Raw genomic sequence first — 11515 nt, forward strand, 5'->3', positions numbered from 1 at the left:
CCAGTTTTCTGGCCAGATCACCCAAAACTTCAAACAAAATCAATCTGGCCGGAAAACTGGAATTCGGCGGACTCGCCGGGGATAGAAAGTGGTCGGGGACGCTACTGGAGTTCGCTGGAGTGAAGGCGCGCCCTCGCCGGCGCCGTACGGTGGCGAACGGAGGGACCTCCGCACTTTAAAGGCTATGCGGACGTTCTCTTTAGAACGGCTCCGTATATATATGTTCAAACTTTTCATGCTTGTTAAATCAAGTGGATTCCACTGTATTGCACTATTGCTTGCTTCTTCTTCGGTAATTTGGTAGTTAGGATTCCATGATTTATCTCATTTCTTTAACAAGTTAGGTGAATTCAGTTCTCATCATCAGCTTATTCTGATTCAGATTGCACCACTAGTTCTTGCATGATCCAATCATTCTCAAGTAGTAATCAATCATAATAATGGAGGCGTGCATATTAGCTTGCACGTTTTGTTTTCAGTACAAAAGTTTAGCTTCCAATGCCAAACTGGGGATCCAAAGACTAGAAGAGCAATTGCTAAGTACCTTTGTTTATATCAAACCTGCACTATCATCGGCAAAGATACACATAATAAATTTAGGATTTTTTACAGACAATATCGTCAGTAAAAAGCTGACCTCTCTTGTGCTTCTTGCTGTTGAACTTGTTGAAATTGCAGGGTATTGAAATATCACAGCCACAGATAATGGACCACTCATAAGTCCATGAGAACAATATTGAACTGCATTGCAGTACGGTTTCAGAAAATTTATAAGAAGTGACCACAAAGATTTTCTCAATAGGGTCTCTCTATTAATATGGATATACAAATTTGTTTCGAGTACAAAATTCAAGAATCACTAGCTAAGTGATGCCCAATCCGGATGTGGGCATTCATAAACCCATCCGGGTCCAGAATATCTAAAACAATGTAGCCACAAGGCCTCTTCATGATAATCGTATCTGCAATTGAGAGTAACAAGGGAAGCTGTAATCAGTCGACATCAAAGAATATAATCAACTTATCATACATATAAAAAAATAAATAAATAAATAAACTATTCAGGCAGACAAGCCTGAAAAGAAAAGATTTTACCCTTTTGGAGCTAAGCTTGGACAATTTGTACACATTGGATCAATGCTGAAGTCCTCACTAGAATCTTCATGCGAAGTGGATTTAATTTTGCCAACAACAGAAGCCGGAGAGTGGTCTGAATTAGCAGCAGCTCTATCAGCACCCATTCCTTCAGCTGAACGATCACTAACATGTTTGGACAGGTAAAGCATGTCATTTGCTATTGGATGGCCTGCATGTTGCAAATGGACGCGTATCTACATCACGGAATGAGCAATCATTAGAGTTTGTCAGCATACTAGTTTCAGAGCTGAGTACCTAAAAGGTATAGATGTTTCAGAAAACAAAGTGAAAAGCAGAGTAATGAAGAAAATAAGCATATGAAAAGGTCCAATAAAGTAGTTGCAAATCTAAAGTTACCGAGGCAGCCAACAAAAAAAACATAAGACATACTTGTATGCTTACAAGAATTAGAGTGAGACAATATTATGTTTCAAAAGAAATTTGTTAATTATTTGATTTGATTACTTGATGAGTGCGGCCAGTGACTGGTTCACACAAGACAATGCTCTGAATTCCATTTGAACTGATTCTAGTGAACTTTGTACAAGCAGTCTTCCCCTTCGTGGGAGCATCACTACACGAATCACCAACCTACATAAACAAGAGAAGGTTATCATTCAGTACTGGAACATCATACTTTTTGGTATAATTCAAAATAGGACCAGTTAACAATGGGGGATGACCCACAAGTCATGATTTAAGCAGCAACTAGTGCCATCATGCAATAGATGACCCACCTCGGCAGAGCTCCTTCCTTCTCGAGCATTATGATCTATGTTAGCATCTACAACTTGCTGGAGAGAGGAAAAAGAAAGGAACAATCTGTCAAGATAAGATGAAGAACATCAAATTTAGCATTCAGCTTTAACAAATGCGAACCTCCTCTTCAGGAAACTCTCCAATGACTCTTGCAATGTACTGTTTATGAACCATTCCTCCCTCAATCTGCAAGCATTACATCTTACTTAGAGGACAAAGAGAAAAGCATCTCTTACCCACAAAACATGTAAAGCAGAACTCTTGTATCATCCACATATTAAACGTAGAACAAGATAATCCAATTTAACCGTGAATGCACAAACCATTTAGTGGAAAGTGCTGAATCTGAAGTCATGAACATATGAAACTTCATATAATCAGAAAAGTGATTATACTTCATGATAGTCCTAATACGTAATGCCAACTAAAATTATAGGTATAATTCATATCTATATGCAACAGAGAGCCAATTATACAAGAGTAACCCTGCATGGATAGAATGAAACCTTGGTAGTGCATGCAGCTCCAGGCCCATAGCCATTTAGAATAGTGACAGAAACATCTCACCAAGACTTATATCACCATAGGCAATAGCATTTCACACCAATCATATTGACTTAAAGTTTCAGTGAAATTAATGTAGCGTCTGATTGAGTTTCATCTAATATTAGACTGAAATTTTCAGAAAATCTAACTATTGTTTTGTTTTCCTTGAGTATAATGATTGCTAGTGTAGAAGAAGGCCTACCTGTTGCCTGAAAATGTCAGCTTGTGCTGCGCTTCTAGCCAAGATAAGGAGTCCTGAGACCAAACGATCTAGCCGATGAATCGCTGGTGAGATCAAGTCAAGGAAAGAATAATGAAGTGATAAACCTTATCGCAAATAAATCACACACACATGGAGAACATTAGATTTTGAACAAAAGAGAAACAAAACTCCAGTGGACAAAATCATGTAAGGAAATGATACTGAAGTAATAAGCTTTCTTGCAAAGAAACTAAAACAACAGGAAGGAACATTAACTTTAAACAACAGTAACCTAAAAAATATACTTCCAGAAGTACTATAATTTGAACTTTGGATACGAAATAGAGGTGCCAAGCCATGCTCTGCTTGTAGGATGCCAACAACAGTGTTCTTACGATACTGACCACATGGATGCACCTAAGACAACACCATAAACAAACAGGTATAAGAAACGTAATCAGTTTAGAAACATGTTTCCTTGCCATCAAGGCACATTATATCATGAGCTCTACTCACCGGAACAGATGCAGGTTTACAAATGGTGACCACATCAGGTTCCGTTTGAAGAATTTTCACATCCCAAGTCATCACTGGCGGTTCATGCCTACAAAACACTTCTACATCAATTCCCAGCCATACAACTCCAAAACACAGATTTCAATCAAAAACTGCACAGTTATGAAAAACTATAACCAGCAAAAGCTACCTGTGCAGGAAGTGGCTTATCTTTTGCGACGGTTTAACTATGAATGAAACCGGCACAAGCTGCCCATCAACTTGTATCCTCCCACATTTCACTGCACTAATCTACAATGCACAACAACTGACATTATAATCACAAGTCACAGAAACCTCATACTAAATCACAAACACAAAACTAAACTATAAAGCAACCAAAACAAGAGCATGAACTCCTACATAGTAGTCACGATTCCGGCCTTTGAACTCGTCAGTGAACAAGTCAACGATGGTCTTCCCCGCCCACCTATTCTTAACCTAAAACCCAGCAACCAAACCAATTAGGGTTTTAAACTACACTGAAAAACCAATCAAAATTACCAAATGTACCAAAGCAGCTTACATGAGCAATGAACTCAAAGTAGTAGGGTCTCACATGGCGCCTCCCTGCAAAACATTCCCGCCAAAAAGTTAACAACTTTCGTTACTGACTTACTGCTCTGAGCAAATTTGAGAGAAATTAGAACTTACCGTTGCGAAAGATGTAATCTTTCCGCTCCGGCGGGTTCGCCGGCGACTGCCAGACGATCTCCATGTCCGTCTCTTCTATCTTCCTCTTCATTTTTGTTCCTCTTTTATTCAGGTTTTTGCAAATTTGCAGAGCCCTAGAGCCAAACGACGTCGTTGGCATCCCCAAAAAAGAAAAGAAAAAAAGATTTAAGTTTTTATTTCATTATCAAAGCACCGAACCACTTTGGTTACAACTCACACCTGCGTCAAAAACCTTTTTCTCTTCTCTCTTTTTATTTTTTTAAAGCTCACCAAACTCCAGAGAGGAGCTCTCTGAATTTAGCTTGGGGTGATTGTAAGGTGGAGAAGAAGAAGAGGGTCTGGTGTGGAATTGGAAGAGGTGTAGTGGGTAGTGATCAGTTTGGGGATTGGATCAGTGGAGGTTGAGAAAGTTGGAAGCTTTTGAGATGCCGGAGGAGGATTTGGTGGACATAAAGTTCAGGCTGTATGATGGGTCCGATATTGGGCCGTTCAGCTACTCATCGGCGTCTACAGTCGATGTGCTTAAGCAGAGGGTCGTCTCTGATTGGCCCAAAGGTTTGACTTCTCACTTTCTGATTAGTCTACTGTGTTTGAAAGTTTTGATTGTGTCTGTAATTTTGGATTCTGGGTTTGTTTTTTATGGTTGTGCCTGAATTTAGCTGCTTGTGGAAGAATCAGTTGAGTTGAATCTTGAGCAATTCAGTACTGGTTGGAATTGGTGGATTATGCTGTGACTTCTTGTGGATATAGTGATTTACTGTGTTGTTTTATTGGTTTGGTTTTGATTTGGTTGAACAATTCTTTGAATATAGGCAAAACGATGACACCCAAGACGGCGAATGAAGTGAAGCTAATGTGTTTTGGTAAGATTTTGGAGAACAGCAAGACAGTGGGTCAGTGTAAATTACCTTTTGGTGATGTTGGCGGTGGGGGAGTTATGGTAATGCATGTTGTTGTACAGCCAACTATAGATAAAGCAAAATCAGGTATGATCTGAATATCTGAAGGTTTTCATGTCTTGGTGGTTCGGAATGATATGTGTGTGTGAAGTTCAATGAGGTTGTTTGTATTGTTTGGTGGCACTTCCCTCCATATAGGCTTTAAATTTAGTTTCAGTCATTTGGATACTGGATTGTTTGTTTCTGCCTTTATCCAGAGAAGTTAGGTATTGTATACAAATTTTCATGGGGGCTTGGTTCATAGCGTTTTTGTTGAGGATGTGAAAAGCTGCTGCTCTGTTTTCTTTTCATTCATGAGTAGAAATATCTTCATTGTTTGTTTATCTTTGGCAGTTTAGTATGAGTGTGCCTGTAAGAATCAGAGCAACTCATTAGCACAAAGTAGGATCACAGTGACCACAGTACTTGTACTACAGCATATCAAAGTTTTAAGCAAGGTTAATGCAGAGCTAATTCCTAAAAGATAACCACTTTTCTCATGGCCTGAATGCTACACTATGTCATTTGGAAGAACCCTTAGTCTGCCAAGAAGGGAGGAACGTGTTATATACATGCTAGTTGGGTTACTCTCACTAACATGTTCGACTTTTCGTTTTTCTCTTAGTTTACCTGGTTGGGATTCAGCCTTCATGTTGGATTTTACCAATTTCATTAGTAAAATTCATTGGAATTCATAATATCTTTTTGTCTTTTATATTCCTCTGTTGATTTCGAACCGTAAGAGGTGCTGTAAAACTTATCTTAGTTTTTTCTCAACAGACAAGAAGATCGATGATTTGCCACGGAAAGTTGTCTGTTCATGTTCCATATTGTGAAAAAAAAGAAACTGTTCGTGTTGGGATTTGGTGACCTCGGGTATCAGTGCTCTGACGACATAAACCATCTCTTGACATACATTTGTTCATTGTTATTTGTGCATCAACATGTACATGTTAAAGTTGTGCGTACAGAAAACCATGTTGATGGTGATTTCTTTAGTTGCTGCTACTTGCAATTGCTAGGCCATGTCTTCCACCATCACAGAGTGCTTTCTCGTTGTTTACGGTCTGTCTTTCCCTGTAGATTGCATGAATGATTGTATAGTTATGTAAAAGTTGTATATCAATGCAAAGATCCACTTGTAAACTACCAAGGAAGAATGATGTGTTTATGTTGGATTTTCTATCATGCAAGAATTTTGAGCGCTAGCTTTCTTTTCTTTGTATTTGGATGAATCAATCCAAGTTCTCTACGTATCTCTGCAACACTAAAGCAGTTCAGACAGCAGTTGAATCTTAACATCTGATCATGCCTCGCAAATAGTTTAGAGTATGGAAGATACTAACAAATTTTCCGATGTTATTTACTAGCTTAAGATCAGATGGTACACTCAGCAATTACAACAGCACAAAGCCACATAAATATAACGAATTCTAAAAAGAAAAAAATGTAACTCAAACAACTCTCCAAATCACCTACAAATTTGACAAACCTGCAAAACGCCACATAAAGAGAAGCATTGATACCAAGAAGCCACAACTTATTGTTCTATATCTGCCTAAAAACTTTCTCTGCAGCGGCTATCGTATTTTGGATGTCCTCAGGAGTATGCGCCAAGCTTGTAAACCCAGCCTCAAACTGTGAGGGAGCAAAGTACACACCTTCCTCCAGCATTCCCCTATAGAACCTTCCAAACTTTGCAGTGTCACTCTTTTTTGCATCGTCAAAGTTGTAGACAGGCCCTTCAGTAAAGAAGAATCCAAACATCCCACTGATATACCCACCACAAATTGCATGCCCAGCCTTCTTACCGGCATCTATAATACCTTGAATAAGGTCACTTGTAATCTTGTTCAGGTGTTCGTAGCTGCCGGGCTGCTTCAACCTCTCGAGAGTGTGAATCCCAGCAGTCATTGCTAGCGGGTTACCACTCAAGGTTCCAGCCTGATACATTGGCCCTGCTGGTGCCACCATTTCCATAATCTCCCTCCTTCCACCATATGCACCAACTGGCAGACCGCCACCAATGATCTTTCCAAGTGTTGTTAAATCGGGAGTAATGCCAAAATACTCCTGAGCTCCACCATAAGACAAACGGAACCCAGTCATCACCTCATCAAAAATGAGGAGAGCACCATGTTCTTTGGTGAGTTTACGTATTCCGTTAAGGAAATCTGGGGTTGGAGTGATAAAACCAGAGTTCCCAACAACTGGTTCAAGGATGATTGCTGCAACTTCTCCTTTGTTACTTTGAAAGAGAGCTTCCACGGCGCACAAATCATTGTATGGGGCTGTTAGAGTATCGCTGGTCGCTGCTTTAGGAACACCTGGTGAGTCTGGAAGTCCCAATGTGGCAACACCACTACCAGCCTTTACAAGGAATGGATCAGCATGGCCATGGTAACAGCCCTCAAACTTAATTATCTTCCCTCGGCCAGTATATGCACGGGCCAGACGAAGCACACCCATACATGCTTCTGTGCCAGAGTTAACAAATCGAACCATTTCAATGCTCGGAACAGCTTCAATCACCATTTTTGCCAGAACATTTTCTAGAAGACAAGGAGCGCCAAAGCTTGTTCCTTTCTTCATTGTTTCAGCCAGAGCTGCAAGTACCTGAAGGTAAGTGTCAGTTGGACTGCAACCAAATGAAAGTTTAAATAACTAAAACTCTAAAAGCATGAGTTTATAAGAATGAGGTGCATACTTAATTGTCCTAAACTATGAAATCATGCAAAGTCAGTTTTATAGAGACCGTCTGAAACTTATATAAAGTACACATATATGTCTATGATGGAAAACTTAAAGGAAAAAAAAAAAGAAAAAAAAAAGGAACTTGAAGATCTATGATTCTCCAAAAGGTCCATTCTCCAGAACAACAACCATGTGTACTAGACTACTAATCATAAAATGAATGTTTAACAGAAGCATGCATTTTAACAGCATAACGCATATTAGAGAGGAAAGAATAGAACCTTATCATCAGCGTGCCCGATAATTGCAGGTCCCCAAGAACCTACATAGTCAATGTACTCATTACCATCAATGTCCCACATATGAGATCCCTTGACAGAATCGATCACAATAGGTTGTCCACCAACAGATTTAAATGCACGTACAGGGGAATTCACACCTCCAGGCATCAACTCCTACAAAAGTTCATGCGTGAGTAAGCAGTGACCAAATTTGTAACAATATTTCGCCATCCAACACCACAAACAGTTAAACCACAAGAACAGTATTCAGAGATTGCATACAACACATCTCCAAGAACAAACATGAACTTCAATAGCAACACTGAAAAAAAAATAAATTAGAGAGCAATAGTACAAAAAACAACTACAATCATCTAGCAACTCATCATTTGACTTTCGACAGCAATTATTAATCCAATTGAATTTGGTTGGCGAACCATTCCACCTTCAAACAAACTGAAAATGATGATCCTAGATTTAAACTCCAGAGATTGTTAGAGCATCATCCACATTATAAACCATCACTAGGTTTAAAGATTAATTCGCCAAACTCAAACATTCCTCTGTAATTTCAAAACCCCGAAAATCCCTATATCTCAAAAAGTCAACCAAAGTTACCTACACAACAAATCCAATCCAAACTTCCAACTGCTACGCTCAACTTTCTCATCCTCCAAAAAGTTTCACTACAACTCTACAAGTTAGCTGACTACGTATCCGAAACAGCTACTGGGAAAGAGGGCAAAGTAGTAATTGTACCTTGGCGGCATTGAAGGCCTCCTCGGATTTCTGAAGAGTGAAATTCTTCTTCTTCTGGTCGAGGGAGACGGCCATTTTGACGGTGGAGAAACGCCGAGAAGATCGTGAAATGGGTCTCTGAGAAAGCCTGGGAGTTGCGGATGAAATCCCGACGGCGACGCCAGCGATCGTGTTGGCCATTTTCGCGCTGTCTCTCTCTTCTATTGGTCGTGCTCTTTCTTTGAAGAAGCAGAAGAAGAAAAAGATAAAAGTGTCAGAGAGCAAGACCTCGGCCTTAGACTGAGGATTATAATACTATGCTACATTTCAGCTCGATGCAACCTTTGGGCCGGGTCGGGTCAGCTAATTAGAGAACTTAGGCTGGACCTGACTACAGTTTGGGCTTTCACATGGAATTGATCAGTACTGTTTATTTATTTTAGACATAATATAACCAAGACAAGAGTATTTAACTACCAAATGCACCTGTCTGATTGCAACCAGTGTAAAATAAACAAAATAGAATAAACAACATCCCAACTTTCAGAGTAGAATTAAGAGAATCTACTACCTCTTTTGTGGTACATTTGAAGCACGACATGAAAATGCTCCAAGTATTAGAGCATTCTCATGTGTTGTCCTTGAAATAGCTTCTACGGGATTTCTATGATTGTTTCTTATTTTCTCTATAGCTAAAATTGAGTGTGTCAACGAATAAGGTAAACAAAGGTGTCTATATTTATATTTTTACCGGTGACCATTTTTTTGTTACTGTTTTTATCGAGGACTTTTGTTCTAGGGTCTCTATTCATATTTAATATGTATTATGGAATAAATTTTTCAAACGAAATATCATATGGTCGGGAACTCGGGATGGAAGATTTTAGCAATGGCGAGTTGGTTGATGCCTTGTTAAGAAACAAAAACACTCCCATTAGAAGTGTTCATGCATCAGCTGATTCAGCTAGACGTCCAGTAAGGAACTAAGCATCAAGTTGAATAAAAGAATGAACCTGTCCCGTAAGGATCGAATTTGACATCAGTCTACACAAAAGAGGAAACTAAGAATAGAGTACTCGTACACACAATATTTCTCTCTTGTAATTGATTTTGTACCGAGGAAATCCAGTGATGTAACATTTGAAATGATTTTTACTTGTTATAGTAAAGCAATAGATCACTGCTTGAACGATTAGACGCCCATGATTTACTGATATCACGTCAAAACCAACAAAAGACGAGCAGATAAAATCACTATCACACTAGTAAAATCTCTGTGCCACATTTTCTTCAGAACCATCATAATAAAAGGAACATTACTCAGAATTTCAATCCTACATCATACTATATATAGTATATAACTAACTATATACAGGCAGGTTCAAAAGATTAAGCGATGATCTTCAGCAAACTTGAACCTTCCCCCCTCCAAAACTCTAACTAATCCAAACCCAGAAATGCTGAAACTCTCAATAGATATAAAGCAAAAGCAGAACCACAAAAACCAAAGGCCTATTTTTGGGTGTTGTGAGAAAACAGCTAGAAAGTACCAAGTCTTGCTTTGGGTGCTTTATATAGTTGTGGGATTCTTCTTTTTTGTGTCAATTCTAATTTTCCTAAGGTGAATGTCGCTGTTGGTCAAAGATTGACTAGAACCGATCAGTAGCAAACAACAGAGGAAACCTTGAGTGGGTAGAGGAAGGTGTTGGCATACTCAAAAGAGATTGAACCACCATTGACCAGAGGCTTGCCGTCATTCACAAGGCAGTCATTGTAGCGAAGCCGCTTGAACACTCTCGGGTTCACCAGCGTGGCGGAGCTGAACCAACCGCAGTTGAGGTGGATGCGGCTAATGTTACAGCCGGTGCCACATACATTCATGATCTCCACCGTGTAAGTGGGAATGCCACTAGGCAGCGGTGCCGTGGGACCCTGGTCGATCACTATGTCAGACCGGCTGCACTTCTCCCCCCAAATCCGATTTGGCTCCTCCACATTTTCTTCTCCTGTAGCACACATGAATCATGTAAAGGAGAAAGCAAAAAGAGAAGGGAGGTCTTTAAGTATGCAAAGAAATTGGGATAGTGAAAGCTCTACACAACAGGGTCCAAGTGCACACTACATTAGGGGTCGACAGAACATACTTTTAGGTGTGAATCACAGGAACTATACATGGAAAAGTTAATACATACAAACTTTACAAAACAAAGCAACCACCAAGATGTTACCCAGATGGGCCACCGGCTTCTGCTTTCTTCTTAGCTTTTCAGTACCCAACCCAAAATCAACTTTTACTAAAAGAAAATCATAACTCACAGGGAAAAGCACTGCCTACTAAAGCCTAGCTATAACCCCCAACCCCAACCCCAACCCCAAACCAACCCTTTTCCTTTCACAGAAACCATCTCACACACAAAACAAAACTGCAAGCCAGCTAGCAAAATGACCCATATCTTTGCAAATTTGCACACAGATTTCAAAACACCAAGCAAATGCCTAGAACAGAGTTGTGCTTAAGAAGAGTGTGAGTTCCCATGCAAGATGACTTTTCAAAAATGGGGACTAAACACCAAAGAGGGGCATGAAAACCTGATGGGATAGTAAGATCCCTTGATAAGATACCAAAATCTAGTTGGGGGTGGCCAAATCAAATCAATCCACAGCGCACGTTAGCATTGGCTCTTAAACAAAACACCAAAAATGAGCATACATATCACCTCTGAGTCTCTGACACCCAATTCTGCCCCTCACTCAATCTGAGCAACCTCGCCACAATTCATTTCAAAACCAATTGGTCCCCAAATTCACACATTCATGTTGACCAAACAAAATAGCAAAAAGAATCTACCGGAAACCGACAATTCCTAACCGTAAACTTCATCCATTGCCGAAAAATCTTACCCCGAACGAGAAGCTTCCGGTGAGTAGTACCGGACCTCAAAAAGCTCACCTCCATTAAACCATGGCCGCCTGCAACAAAAAATTTCAAA

At 39.8% G+C, this 11515-nt stretch overlaps 4 protein-coding genes across 5 annotated transcripts in view; 1 reads left to right on the plus strand and 3 right to left on the minus strand.

The window, feature by feature from the left end:
• Positions 1-859: 859 nt before the first annotated feature.
• Positions 860-4002, minus strand: LOC101293481 (RNA pseudourine synthase 7-like). The gene is made up of 12 exons (XM_004297465.1): positions 3854-4002; positions 3726-3769; positions 3563-3640; positions 3351-3451; positions 3161-3248; positions 2983-3061; positions 2645-2727; positions 2017-2082; positions 1875-1931; positions 1603-1728; positions 1096-1331; positions 860-962 (listed from the first exon to the last, which is right to left on the minus strand). The coding sequence occupies exons 1-12, from the start codon at positions 3942-3944 to the stop codon at positions 860-862; spliced, it is 1152 nt and encodes a 383-aa protein (XP_004297513.1). The 5' UTR covers positions 3945-4002.
• A 66-nt stretch (positions 4003-4068) lies between these two features.
• LOC101293774 (membrane-anchored ubiquitin-fold protein 3-like) lies at positions 4069-6036 on the plus strand. The gene is made up of 3 exons (XM_004297466.1): positions 4069-4429; positions 4687-4860; positions 5593-6036. The coding sequence occupies exons 1-3, from the start codon at positions 4300-4302 to the stop codon at positions 5646-5648; spliced, it is 360 nt and encodes a 119-aa protein (XP_004297514.1). The 5' UTR covers positions 4069-4299; the 3' UTR covers positions 5649-6036.
• A 109-nt stretch (positions 6037-6145) lies between these two features.
• LOC101294062 (glutamate-1-semialdehyde 2,1-aminomutase, chloroplastic-like) lies at positions 6146-8802 on the minus strand. 2 transcript variants are annotated; one of them, XM_004297467.1, is made up of 3 exons: positions 8547-8802; positions 7788-7961; positions 6146-7428 (listed from the first exon to the last, which is right to left on the minus strand). In XM_004297467.1, exons 1-3 carry the CDS (start codon positions 8724-8726, stop codon positions 6361-6363), a joined length of 1422 nt encoding a protein of 473 aa, XP_004297515.1. In that variant the 5' UTR covers positions 8727-8802; the 3' UTR covers positions 6146-6360. The 2 variants fall into 2 exon arrangements, with proteins under 2 accessions (XP_004297515.1, XP_004297516.1); XM_004297468.1 differs by lacking the exon at positions 8547-8802 and adding an exon at positions 8233-8309.
• A 1321-nt stretch (positions 8803-10123) lies between these two features.
• Positions 10124-11515, minus strand: part of LOC101315145 — an 8781-nt gene continuing 7389 nt past the window's right edge. Inside the window, exons 2-3 of the mRNA XM_004298491.1 lie at positions 11427-11495; positions 10124-10531 (exon numbers count right to left, since the gene is read on the minus strand). Of these exons, the coding sequence (XP_004298539.1) occupies positions 10185-10531; positions 11427-11495 (416 nt within the window). The 3' untranslated portion in view covers positions 10124-10184. The remainder of the gene's footprint in view (positions 10532-11426; positions 11496-11515) is intronic.

Source organism: Fragaria vesca, linkage group LG4 (genome assembly GCF_000184155.1).
Source record: "Fragaria vesca subsp. vesca linkage group LG4, FraVesHawaii_1.0, whole genome shotgun sequence".
In the NCBI taxonomy this organism is placed as follows: Eukaryota; Viridiplantae; Streptophyta; class Magnoliopsida; order Rosales; family Rosaceae; genus Fragaria; species Fragaria vesca.

Coding starts and splice junctions, on each gene's coding strand:
- LOC101294062 (XM_004297467.1), bottom strand. CDS start 8,726: ATGGCCAACACGATCGCTGGCGTCGCCGTCGGGATTTCATCCGCAACT. Junction 7,962..8,546: donor AGGCCTTCAATGCCGCCAAG/GTACAATTACTA, acceptor GAACTTTTGTAG/GAGTTGATGCCTGGAGGTGT. Junction 7,429..7,787: donor TCGGGCACGCTGATGATAAG/GTTCTATTCTTT, acceptor ACTTACCTTCAG/GTACTTGCAGCTCTGGCTGA.
- LOC101293481 (XM_004297465.1), bottom strand. CDS start 3,944: ATGAAGAGGAAGATAGAAGAGACGGACATGGAGATCGTCTGGCAGTCG. Junction 1,729..1,874: donor AAGGAAGGAGCTCTGCCGAG/GTGGGTCATCTA, acceptor TTGTTTATGTAG/GTTGGTGATTCGTGTAGTGA. Junction 963..1,095: donor CCAAGCTTAGCTCCAAAAGG/GTAAAATCTTTT, acceptor TCTCAATTGCAG/ATACGATTATCATGAAGAGG.
- LOC101293774 (XM_004297466.1), top strand. CDS start 4,300: ATGCCGGAGGAGGATTTGGTGGACATAAAGTTCAGGCTGTATGATGGG. Junction 4,430..4,686: donor CGTCTCTGATTGGCCCAAAG/GTTTGACTTCTC, acceptor CTTTGAATATAG/GCAAAACGATGACACCCAAG. Junction 4,861..5,592: donor TATAGATAAAGCAAAATCAG/GTATGATCTGAA, acceptor TTTTCTCAACAG/ACAAGAAGATCGATGATTTG.